Here is a 12,888-nt window from a genome sequence, read left to right as displayed (position 1 = left end):
AGGCAAAAGTCTGGGAATCCAGGGATTTTAAAGCTTCATGCTCTTGGGACACGCAGAACTGTTGGACAGTAAGTTTTCCATGGGACAGCAATGTGCCCTTGTGGACAAGAAGGCCCAGTGGTATCCTGGGGTGCATCGAGGGAGGTTCTACTCTCCCTCTACACTGCTCTGGTGAGACTGTACCTGCAGTATTGTGTCCAGTTCTGGGCTCTCCAGTTCAAGAGAGAGAGGAATATACTGGAGGGTGTCCAATGGAGGCTGTGAGGATGATGAAGGGGCTGGAAAGGCTGAGAGGCCTGAGGCTGTTTAGCCTGAAGAAGAGAAGCCTGAAGGGTGATCTTGTTAATGTTTATAAATATCTGAAGGGTGGGTGTCAAGTAGAAGGGGCCAGTCTCTTTTCAGTGGTGTCCTGTGGTGGGAAAAAAAGCAAAGCATACAAACTAGAACACAGGAGCTTCCACCTCAACTTGAGGAAGAGCTTTACTGTAAGTGTGCTGGAGTCCTGGAGCAGACTGCCCAGATTGTTTGTGGAGTCTCCTTTTCTGGAGCCTTTCAAGACCTATCTGGGTGTATTCCTGTGTGATCTGCTCTAGGTGATCTTGCTTTGACAATGGGGTTGGACCAGATGATCTCCAGAGGTTTCTTCCAACCCCTACCACTCTGATTCTGTGAACTTTGGCAGCCATTCTTCTCATTCATTTCCCATCTTGAGGAGTAATGGAGAACTTTACTGGAGACTTCTCCATGATGGCTTTTCCTACTCTCAGCTCTACGTTCTCACTGGGTCACTCTGGTCCTATTCATCATCTAAATATCTGCAAACCTTGAAGTATCTTCTACTTTCTTCCTACTTGCTCTACCTCCCACTTAGGCCTGAGAGGTAGAAATATTGTATTTACTGTGCCTGATACCAGTGTGTTGCTCCTATGTAGACACTCAACTTTTACTCAGAGGCCAGAGGATGTGTTTCCTGAGTACATTAATTACCCCCTCCTCATCTGTAGTATTTGGTCTGTGCTCAGCTTTTTACACCTGGGTTTTATTATCAGGCATTCTAGCAGCACATTATTCAGATTTCAATTGGAGCCTGGAAGAGGTTGCATCAGGTGAGTGGATTTTCATGGTGGGACTTTGGAGTCATGGGATTTGGCCAGTGTTGGTGTTGTCACTTGTTCCTTGAGGCTCCTCACGGTGTGGTTTCTGTGGGTTAAAAGGGTTTATGTTTGTCTGTCCTGGGTTTTTTCCTTGTTTCACACTTTCAAGGGGAAGACATTGGATGTGGGATGTATGTTTACATTCAGGCATCTTGTCAATGGCTGATCATCTACCAGCAATGTGCTCTTGTGGGGAAGATCCTCGGTGCATCAAGAAGAGTGTGGCCAGGAGGTTGAGTGAGGTTCTTCTCCCCCTCTACCCTAGTGAGGCCACATCTGGAGTATTTGGTCCAGTTCTGGTCTCCCTAGTTCAAGGAGGACAAGGACTTGCTAGAGAGAGTACAGCAAAAGATGATGAGGGAAGTTGTGGTATCTCTACCTCTGGAGAGATTCCAAACCCAGCTGGACACTGTGATCCTGGGAAACCTGCTGTGGGTGCCTCTGCTTTATCAGGGGGGTTAGACTGGATGATCTCCAGACGTCCCTTCCAACCCCTACTGTTCTATGAATCTGTGAAAGCCAATCCCAAGTGAAGCAGATCCTGGGGTTGCTGCACTTTCTCTATTTTTAACTGTGTTGCCTATGTTCATGATTGACTGCTAATCTCCTCGGGTCTGCCCTTCACTCCACAGCAAAGCCAGCTGATCAAGGAGGCTTAGAAGGGTTATTCACTAAGCTTTCAGCTGGGGAGACTGCTCAAAAAGCCTTCTTTTCACAGGTGGACACATAGACTCCTGGTGGCTTTGCATTTTCTCCTACACACCAAACTGGGTTGGTTTAGAGTGGCTTATTCTGGAGACACAGCACTGGTGTGTGAGGGCTACAGAAGAACTGAGCTTGAACAGGCACAGCTTTAGTCGGAGAATCACAGAGCAGTTTGGGTTGAAGAGACCTTTAAAGGCCATCTAGTCCAACATCCCTTGGTGAGCAGGGACATGTGCAGCTAAAGCAGGTTGCTCAGAATCCCAGACAACCTGACTTAGAATGGTGCCAGGAATGGGGCATCTACCACCTCTCTGGGCATCCAAACATGGGGTTTAAACCAGCACCTTGACACCAAACAACAGGCTTCTAGCAGTCCTTGGCAAAGCCAAATTAGCGGCTGCGTTGTTGCATCCTGGCCCATGCTTTTCTGGTGACATAGGGCTGTAGGTACCAGCTCAAACAGCTTTAATAGGTCACTGAGACAGCAGCTTTGGTTGTTGTGAATAAGCAGAGAAGGAAAGCTCGTTGAAAAAGCACAAGAGGTGCCAGGGCTAAGGAGAGAACAAGTCACTGACAAAACTAAGCAGATAGGCGATGTCCAGGGACAGTCTGAGAGACCAAGTTGCACCAGGGGAGGTTCAAGTTGGATATTAGGAAAAGTTTCTTCAGAGAAAAGGTTCTCAAGCATTGGAACAGACTATCCAGAGAGGCGGTAGAGTCACATGGAGGGCTCTAAAAGATGTGTGGCTGTGGTGCTGAGGGATGTGGTTTAGTGGTAGTGGCCTAGCAGTGCTGGTGGGATTTTATGCTCTAGGTGAGTGATTGGATTTGATGATCTCAAAGGTATCTTCCAATCTCAGCATTTGCAGGATTCTGTGGTCCTAAGATGTGATCATTAAGATGAAGTGAGTACAGGGAAGGAAATAGTGGCTTCAGGGCTGGCCTTCCTACATCCCGTGCAGTTGTTGATGGACATGTTGCATCTTGTTTTGTCTGCTGTACTTCTGTTGTGAAGAGAACTCAAGGCTGTGATGTAACCTGCTATGGTGCACGCTGGATTTAGTGCTCCACCTGCAAGCTGCCATAGCTCAACTTCGCTGTCAGAACTTCTGGACTCTTGCCATGTTTCTGTTTGTTGTGATTTTGATCAGAATGGCTCTTGAAACGACACAGATGATGAATGATCTCGAGGTGTGCTGGTGGTCAGCAAGCAGAATGAGCAGCTTTCTTCACATTGTCACTTGGTGGAACAAGGGTTTTGTTTTGAATGGCCTGGAGAGGGTACAGGAAAGATTTGGGACTGTTGTAAGCCTGGAAGTTTCTCAGGGTTTAAATCACTGTGTGGTGACAGTGAAAAGCCTTCCAATTGTCATCTTGTCCTAAGAGGCATCTCATCTGAGTTGGTCATTGATGCTCTAGCAGTAGTTGAGTGGGGAGAGAGAGGGACATGCTTTCAGAAGACAGTTCATCTTATCTTAAAGTAGGTGCCTGTGTTAAGAGAGGTCTTCTGCTTCCTTTGTCACCACTGAGTGTGTAAGTGTTCCTGAAATGCTTGATTTCTGCAGCTAGCTGTGGGGGAAGTCCTATCTGTAGTGTCATGTCAACACCTCCTATCTCAAGGGGCATCTTTAGTTTATGGATGGTTCTTCTCTACAGTCAGAGGAGTTTGGAGGGGAATGTGACTTGGAGAGCACTCATTTTAGCTGCTGAGATTTGAGCTTGTTCCAGAGATGTTTGGTTTGCTGAAAACACTCATGTCCATGGCCTGTGCTTCCCACCTCTTCAAGGCCTCTTCAATCAGTCTCCTCAAAGGGAGGTGGTCAAGGTGATGGAAATCTTGGCAAGCCAGGTTCCCACACAAAACAATGTGGATTGTCTGCAGAGCTTGTGTAGGAGCAGGAACACAGTGGGTAGTCACAGAATCCCAGCATGGTGGGGGTTGGAAATCATCCAGTCCAACCCTCTTCCTAAAGCTGAGTCACCCACAGCAGGTTGCCCAGGATCACAATGTCCAGGTGGGTTTGGAACCTGTGCAGAGGAGATGCCATCTCTCTGGGCAGCCTGCTTCAGGGCTCCACCACCCTCAAAGTCAACCCCCTGGGTTCCAGTTTGTGCCTGTTGCCCCTTGTCCTATCCCTGGGCACCGCTGACAAGAGCCTGACCCCATCCTCTTGCCCCCTGCCCTTTAGCTCTCGCTGAGCATTGAGAAGATCCCCTCTCAGGCTGCTCTTCTCCAGGATGTGTGTCCTAGTGCTGTCTCAGATTTGGTTATTGGTGACTCTGCCATCAGTGGAATAAAGATTCCTCACATCAAATGGAGCCTGCAAAACCTTGTTCACATACCAAACTGAAAGGAGTTCAAGTGATCCCTCACACCAACCCCTTATCTGAGCCAGCTTTGGTCTTAGCTGGCTCTAAAAGTCCTCCAATGATGGAGACTTTGTTCCAGAGCTTCACTAACCTTATGTTTAGTGGTTGTCTAAGGGCAAACACTGCCTATAGCTGCTCGATATATGTGCATTGGCCAAGAAGATCTAATGGAAAAGTTCATTCTCATTAGTCTTCTCCATTGTTTGTATTAGCACTGGAAAGCCTTCACAGCTCTAGAAGGGGTCTGAGACACTTGTGAAGCCTCTCAGAGTGGTCTCCTGAGTGGTCTCTTTTCAAGGCTTGTGGATTTTCAAAGTAAATGATAAACCAGAGAGGTTTCAGCACTTAACAGAGCAAGAGGTATGGGTTTTGGAACCGAGTGCATCAGACGTGCTTCAGGATGTGGTTTAATGGCTGTGATGGTCTTAGGTTGATGGTTGGACTCGATGATGTTAGAGGTCTTTTCCAACCAAAACAGTTCTATGGTTCCTTGGTTCTGAGTTCTCTCACTCCACAAGTGACTGGCAGCTGAGAGGTCTCTCAAGATCACACACTGTTCAGTGTCTCCCAGCCATTCTGCATCTCTTTGGACCGTGAACATGAGGATTAAGCTTTCAGAAGTGTGGCACCAAATGTCCATGTTGCCCATAAAGGTTTTTGAGCCAACTCCAATCTTGATTTCAGTAAAGACCTTTCTCCCCCAGAAAGGTGCATTTCAAGGCTTGCAGGACCTGACTGTCCAGCTGCCAGCCCACGCTGCTGCCATAAGGAGAGGACACCAAACATTGACAGGACATGTGGCAGTGAGGTTCTTCATCTGCTACCAGATCACAACTTGATGCCTGCAGTGCCTGAAGTTGCCTGGGGTTCCTGACTGATGAGACCTTTGTGGTGGTAGGATCTGCACTGCCCCTCTAGCCCATCTTCCATCCACATCTGGTGTGATTGCTTCATACCTGGAATGAGATATCTTCTAAACATTCTTTATTCAATCCCTTGGCATTCAGATGTGGAACCACATGAGATGTTCTCTGAGTCCTCACCACCTGTCTCCAGGTTCCTGTCTCCTGTGATGGGCTTTATCAGTCATCAGGGTAGTGTAGACCTCATCTGTGGTCAGAAAAGAATCAGTTTGTGGAACTGGGGCATGGAAGAGTGGATCTCCTTGGATAATTAGTTATCTGTGTCCTTTGAGCACCTTAGCAGATGGCCTGAGCCACATTAAACCACCAGATGCTGAGCAGGGGATAAAGATGCACCTTGGGGAATGGACTCAACCTTGGATACAAGAGGAAAAAGGCATATCTTGTGTTCCCAAGTAGGACACAATTCCAGATGCTGAAGAACTGATAATGTTCCTCACAGCTGGAGAGTGGTGGTATCTCTTCCTTGTGCTGCACTTGCCTTCACCTCAAAGGTGAAGAGATGTTAAGGCAAGGCACAAACTGGCACTGATGACCCCAGTACCCTGAGCATTGATTGTCCTGGGTGCTGCTGAACCTCAACACCAATGCCCAGGGCACTCAGTCATCCCACCTGCCCAGCCTTTGCCCCCAGAGTCTTTTGTGGTGGGTTAATGTGGTCACCAGCAAGTTAGGATCAAAATGGTTGTTCTTATGCTGTCCTTCATGCCAGATAAGATGTCTCTGTCAACCATCACATGGTTTTGGCCTCTGAATCCTTTGGCTGTCTGGTCACAGGTGGAGCCTAACCCTCATCCTTCTGTAAGCTGTATCCTCTTTTCTCCTGAAGGATCAGAAGTTTCATTATCTCCTTGGTCAGACGTTGGAACAGGCTGCCCAGGGAAATGTTGGAGTCGCCATCCCTGGAGGTATTCAGGAAATGTGCCAACATGGCACTTAAGGGCATGGTTTAGTGGGCATGGTAGTGCTGAGTTGATGGCTGGACTTGGGTGGTCTTAGAGGTCTTTTCCAACCTTAATGATCCTATGATTCCTACATCTCAACACTGCACCCCAACTAAAATGCAGCCACTAATATCATCTGTCCTGCCATCAAAGTCCAACCACAGCCATCTCAGGGTTGATCAGCTCTAATCCTTTGATTCATGGTGGTCACTTCAAGCCCTAAGACCTGCTGTGTCTTTCCTTCTTCCTAAACCACCCTCACATCCTTGACCTGTGTCCCTCTATGGCTGTCAGGAGATTGTGACCATGCTGTGGCCTCCTTTCTAGCAAAGCCAGCTGATCCTCCTCCAGAAAAAAAGTCATTCCCTGATATGCTGCAGGTAGAGTGAGAGGCAGGACCTGGGTAGATGTTGTCCTTGGAGCTGGCCCTTCATCCCTGCTGAGGATGGGAGGTAGGTGAGGTCAGTGGCCAAGAATGAGTGATTCACAGGAGAATAGATGTGCCTGGGCTTTGTTTCTCATCCACCCCTTCTTCCAGAGGGGCTTTTTGGGTGGCTTCTTCTGGGCTTTTTTTCAGTGGTACCCAGTCATAGTACATGGAGCAGTGGGTACAAACCAGAACCCAGGAGGTTTCGCTTGAACTTAAGGAGAAACTTCTTTACTTTGTGGATGGTAGAGCCCTGGAGCAGGCTGCCCAGAGAGGTTATGGTGTCCCCTTGTCTGGAGGGATTCCAGCCCCACCTGGCCATTGTGATCCTGGGCAACCTGCTGTCAGGGACCCTGGTTTAGCAGGAGTTTGGACTGGAAGATCTCCAGATGTCCCTTCCACCCTCCACCATGCTGAGATTCTGGGATTCATGAAAGGGAAGCAAACACACAGCCTGGCTGCACCTTCCTGCTTGTGAAGAGCCCGCAGCCATGGTGAGTGCTGCTCAGTCCTTGCTTCACAGAATCAGAAAATCACAGAATGGTGGGGGTTAGAATGGACCTCTCGCGATCATCCAGTCCAACCCCCCTGCCATGGCAGGTTCACGAAGGGAAGGCCGTACAGGAACATGTCCAGGCAAGTTTTGAGTGTCTCCAGAGATGGGAGACTCCACCATCTCTCTGAGCTGCCTGCTGCATCACCTTTAAATTAAAGAAGTTCCTCCATATGTTCAGAGTAAACTTCTTATGCACCAGTTTGTGCCCACTGCCCCTTGTCCTGTCACTGGCCACCGCTGAAAAACGACCGGTCCCGTCCTCCTGACACCCACCTAGGAGATTCCCCCTCAGTCTTATCCAGACTAAAAAGCCCCCAGTTCTCTCAGTCTTTCCTCACGAGAGCTTAAAGATCATCTAGTTCCAACCCCCCCTGCCATGGGCAGGGACACCTTCCACTAGACCAGGTTGCTCAAGATCTCATCCTGGCCTTGAACATCTCCAAGGAGAGGGCATCCACAACCTCCCTGGGCAGTGTCTTCCAGTGTCTCACCACCCTCACTGTAAAGAATTTCTTCCTAATCTCCAGCTCAAATCCATTGCCCCTCATCCTAGCACTAGAGGCCCTTGTGAAAAAATCCTTCTCCACCTCTCTTGTAGCTCCCTTCAGGTACTAGAAGGCTGCTAAAGGTCTCTCCAGAGCCTCCTCCTCTCCAGGCTGAACAGATCCAACTCTCTCAGTCTCCCTCAGCCCCCCACAGAGGACTCAATAGCCCTCTGATCATCTTTGTGGCCTCCTGTAGATCTGCTCCAGCATTTCCTTGTTCTTGTGTTGGGGGCACCAGGACTAGGTGCTGTATTCCAGGTGGGGTCTCACCAGAGCAGGGTAGAGGCAGGGAGTCATCTCCCTCATCCTGCTGGTCATACTTCCCACTGAGCCAGTGACTAATGCCAGCTCATGGTGAGATTTTGTCAGCTGACACCCCCAAGTCCTTCTCCTCAAGACCGCTTTTGAATCACTCCTCACCCAACCTATATTTGTGCTTTGGATTGCCCCAGCCCAGGTGTAGGACCCTGCACTTGGCCTTGTCGAACTTCATGAGGCTGTCTTGGGCCCACCTCTGCAGCCTGCTTGGTTGTGTTTGGGGTGGGTTTTTTTGTCTGTTGGATTTCCTGTTTTTAATACAATTGCAGGCCCCTGGGAGCCAGGCTGCAGATTAACATATGCCAGCTAGATTAGGGCTAATCAGGCCACAGGTCTGAGCAGATGCAGCCACCAGGCCAATCCAAGCCCTGATTACAGCATCTCAGGGACTTTAATCGTCTCTCTCCCAAGGGTGATCATCTCCTCTTTAATGCACAGCAGACTTTCCAGCCCTCTCCTCCTTTTGTTTTTTTCCCACCCCTGGCAGGAAGGCCACGACGTCAGACCTTGAGGAGATTTACTCTAATCCCATGCAGAAAGGGATCTGCCTGGCGCCGTCTCTCGCCAAGGCTTCCCCGCTCTTCTGGCCGCTCCAAGGGCTGGCCAACCCCAGACAAACCTTGGCTGACACAACATCATCCTTTGCAAAGAAGACCCTGGCTGGGTCTTCATGTCTCAGCATCTTTTGATGGTCTTTGGCAGCAGCCCTTCCGTGTTTGAACAGCATGGAAGAATTGGGCTCTTTAGTCCATGAGGGTGATGGTGACTCCTGGATTGCTCATGGGCAGTAGACTGTCATTTTAGAGGTCCAGACATCTCCTTTGGGTTGGATGAGATAAGTTCATCCTTTACAAGGATGATCTCTGTTGGGTTTCTCATAAAATCTCATCTTTTGGTGGCCTTTGGCAGTAGCCCCACCACGTTTGAGCATGGAAGAATTGGGTTCTTTCCTCCATGAGGGATGGGGGGACTCTGCTCTTTGGGTTGGCCATGGATAGTAGACTGTCATTTGAGAGCTCCAGCCATCTCCTTCAGGTTAGCAATCCAAAGGTCTTATTTGGGTTGTTGGTCTGGAGCAGGGATTTTAGGTGCATCCCAGGCCAGATCTCCAGATGTCTGCCAGCATCTGCTCAAACTGGGATTTGCTACATTTCCTTGATGGATCTGGTAGATTTTCTTCAAGAGGGCTGAGCATGAGCTCACATTTCAGTGTTTTGATGCCTAAAACAACTCTCAGAAAGCATCTTGGGAACTCTGTACCTTCTCCTGACTCCACACCATCCGTAGCCATCAGCATGGAACCATCAGACCAAGAAAGCAATTGGTCACTTGGGCTGTGAACTGGTCAAACATGGCCATAATCCTTTGGCTGGAGGACCATGGAATGTTCTAACTCTCAGAAGGCTTGGAGATGGCAAGAGGAGGGATGTTGAAGGCCTGCAAAGCGCACTGGGGTCAGCCACCTGGTCAGCATGATTAACTCCTCAGCTTTCCTGTCTGTACAGTGAAGTTACCTGAGGACACTGAGCCATGCTCCACTGCCTCCTGGCATTAACCAAGTGCCCTTAGTGGGACAGAGGTCTTCTCCCTGCCACAGAAACCCAAATCAAAACTATTTCTACTGGGGTGTTTTGGAGAAAGCCCAGTCAGGAACCTACTGTTGGATGCTGTTTCCAGGGGCTGACCATTCTTGATGCTGACCTCAAAAAGGTGAGGTTTTTCCCCATCAGAGCTGCAGACAGTTTCAGTTATGTCATGTATGAGGTGGCTTCAAGCCCATTTATCTTGGTCAAGCCAAAGGTGGTGGTAGGTACAGGTCATAATAATATTGGGGTGGAAAGGTGAAGTTTATGTTGCCAGGCTTCAGGATTTGCTCTCCCCTTTCCCCTTCCCAGCTTTACCAGTTGCTCCTTGCTGGTTTTTCCACCTTTTTCTTGACATCACAGTATCCTCAGGGTCCTCACTGGTTTGTTGTCACCTTGGTTGGTGTTACCAAGCTTACCAGAACTCATTGTGTTGGTCACCTTGGTTGGTGCTACCAAGCTAACCAGGACTCATTGTGTTGGTCACCATGGTTGGTGCTACCAAGCTAACCAGGACTCATTGTGTTGGTCTCCTTGGTTGGTGTTACCAAGCTAACCAGGACTCATTGTGTTGGTCACCATGGTTGGTGTTACCAAGCTAACCAGGACTCATTGTGTTGGTCACCTTGGTTGGTGTTACCAAGCTAACCAGGACTCATTGTGCTGGGCACAGCAGTGGCCAAAAATGTGCTTGAAGCTTTGCCAGCTCCAGCTTCAAATTGTTAGGGGAATCTGATCCCTTTCTACAGCTTTTTGCTTGGGGACAGATGTTTCCTACTTTGATGGACCCTTCCATGGTTGGGGAAGGGCTGAGAAACTTGGTTTGTTTTCCTTGATGTCTGTTAAGTGTTACAGGCAATGCCTGGAACCAGTAAGGCTTGGCCCAGGGCTCACTGCTTCTGCTCTGCCCTTCACTCATCTCAGTGTGGAAGCAGAAGAACCTTTCTGGGATGGAAGGTGAACTGGAGGATGTGGGGGTTGGACCTGTGAGGGTCTCTTCCAACCCAGTGCAATGTGTGAATTGTATCTGAGAGAGGTTCATGGGCAGCACAAGTGGGATGTCGTCTGCACAGTGGGAAGGGTTGGAGTGGTGTGTGGAGGAGAGTTGCAGGGTAGGGAGAAGCCAAATTTACCCTATCCTCAACCCCAGGGGTTCCCACTTCTGGCCAAATCAAGTGGAAAAGGCATTTTTAGAAGCTTGTTCCTCATCTGTGGGTGACCACTGCCAGGTTGTGTGGTGGCACAATGGGAGAAACACATGAGAGCAATCCCTGCTGCACCATCTCAGCATCTGCTCTGGGTTTCTCCTCCAAAAATATCGTCTTTGTTTGCTCCTTAACCTTACTCTCTCTCCTTGTGGCCAGATTCTGACATCCAACCCTACCTGATCTTACCCTTGCTCCAGTCACAGCTGGCACCGTGGCTGGGGCAGGCCAGCACAGTGAAAGCCACAAGCCACAAATAATTGGAGCAGCATGGACAGTACTGGGTGGGAGGCAGGTGTTAGAGAATCATGCAACCACAGAACGGTTTGGGCTGGCAGAGACCTCTAAAGGTCATCTAATCCAACTCCCCTGCAGGGATATCTTCAACTTCATGCGGGTTGCTCAGAGCCCCAAACAACCTGACCTGGAATGGTTCCAGGGATGGGGCATCTGCCACCTTTCTGGGCAGCCTGGGCCAGGATCTCACCACCCTCACTGTAAGAAATTTAGAATAGAATAGAATTAACCAGGTTGGAAAAGACCTTCAAGATCATCAAGTCCAACTTATCACCCAACACCATCTAATCAACTAAACCATGGCACCAAGTGCCTCATCCAGTCTCCTCCTAAACACCTCCAGTGATGGTGACTCCACCACCTCCCTGGGCAGCCCATTCCAATGGGCAATCACTCTTTCTGGGAAGAACTTCTTCCTAACATCCAGCCTAAACCTCTCCTGGCACAGCTTGAGACTTCTTCCAGCCTAAATCTCCCTCTTACAGTTTCAAACCATCACCCCTTGTTGTGTCACAATAGGTCCTGCTCAGAAGTCTGTCCCCAGCTTTCTTCTTGGCCCTTTTAAGTCCTGAAAGACCACCAGGAGGTCTGTGGAGCCTTCTCCAGGCTGAACAACCCCAATTGTCTCAATTTGTCTTCATAGGAGATGTGCTCCAGCCCTCTCATCATCTTCATGGGCTCCTCTGGCCCTGTTCCAACAGGTCCATGTCTTCCCTGTGCCGGGGATTGCAGAATTGCATGGAACACTATAGCAATCCAAAGAATCCCTGCAGCACAGCAGCACAAGTCATACAATCACAGAATCATTAAGGTTGAAGAAGACCTTTCAGATCATTGAGTCCAACCATAACCCAACTACCATCACTACTACACTAGATCCTGATACAGTTTGCAACCCCCAAACCACAACACGTTGGTCACACCAGCTTCATAGAATCATAAAATGGTCCAGGCCAGAGGGGACCTCCAAAGGTCATCCAGTCTGACCTCCCCACAGTCAGCAGGGACATCCCCAACTAGATCAGGCTGCCCAGCTCCTCGTTGAGTAGAGTAGACCAGGTTGGAAGAGACCTTCAAGATCATCACGTCCAACCTATTATCCAACCCACCTAATCAACTAAACCATGGCACCAAGCACCCTATCAAGTCTCCTCCCGAACACCTCCAGTGATGGTGACTCCACCACCTTTTGAATATCTGCAGGGAAGGGGCCTCAACCACCTCCCTGGGCAACCTGTTCCAGCGTTCCACCACCTTCATAGTAAAGAACTTGTTCCTAACATCCAATCTAAATCTCTTCTCCAGCTTAAAGCCATTGTTCCTTGTCCTGTCACTGCATGTCTTTATAAACAGCCTCTCCCCAGCCTTCTTGTAGCCTCCGTCAGCTACTGGCAGGCTGCTATTATGTCTCCCTGGAGCCTCCTCTTCTCCAGGCTGAACAACCCCAGCCCTCAGCCTGTCCTTGTAGCAGAGGTTGGACTTGATGATCTTGGAGGTCTCTTCCAACCTGGTTGATTCTGTGCTCCAAGCTCCTGCTCATCCTGCAGGCTCTCTCCTCCTTCCCTCCCAACCTTACTCCCATGATTCGTCTTCTTAGGTCTCATCCACTGACTGATCTTTCTCTCCTCAGGTCTCGTCCAGATCCCTGTCAGCATGTACCAGACGGTGGTGACCAGCTTGGCCCAAGGCAACGGCCCGGTTCAGGTGGCCATGGCACCTGTTACCACGAGGATAACGGACAGTGCCGTCACCATGGATGGCCAGGCAGTGGAAGTGGTGACCTTGGAACAGTGATGACCCCCACCCAGAAGATCCAAGATCATGGTGATTATTCTTTGTTGTGGTGGTGGTGGTGGTGGTT

General features: G+C 49.4%; 1 protein-coding gene across 7 annotated transcripts in view; it reads left to right on the top strand.

Annotated features, from left to right (window-relative positions):
- The window catches only part of NRF1 (nuclear respiratory factor 1), a 94,196-nt gene that overhangs the window by 78,919 nt on the left and 2,389 nt on the right, over positions 1-12,888 (top strand). For all 7 annotated transcript variants that reach the window (XM_068169443.1, XM_068169465.1, XM_068169457.1 and 4 more), the window contains one exon: positions 12,658-12,851. In XM_068169443.1, coding sequence (XP_068025544.1) covers positions 12,658-12,821 — 164 coding nt within the window. In that variant the 3' untranslated portion in view covers positions 12,822-12,851. The remainder of the gene's footprint in view (positions 1-12,657; positions 12,852-12,888) is intronic.

The sequence above is a fragment of the Melanerpes formicivorus genome, unplaced genomic scaffold (genome assembly GCF_026170545.1).
Source record: "Melanerpes formicivorus ecotype bairdi unplaced genomic scaffold, bMelFor1.0.p_v2 SCAF_3, whole genome shotgun sequence".
NCBI classification, from domain to species: Eukaryota; Metazoa; Chordata; class Aves; order Piciformes; family Picidae; genus Melanerpes; species Melanerpes formicivorus.
The sequence above is the reverse complement of the archived record's forward strand: the minus strand, read 5'-3'. Positions and strand labels throughout refer to the sequence as shown.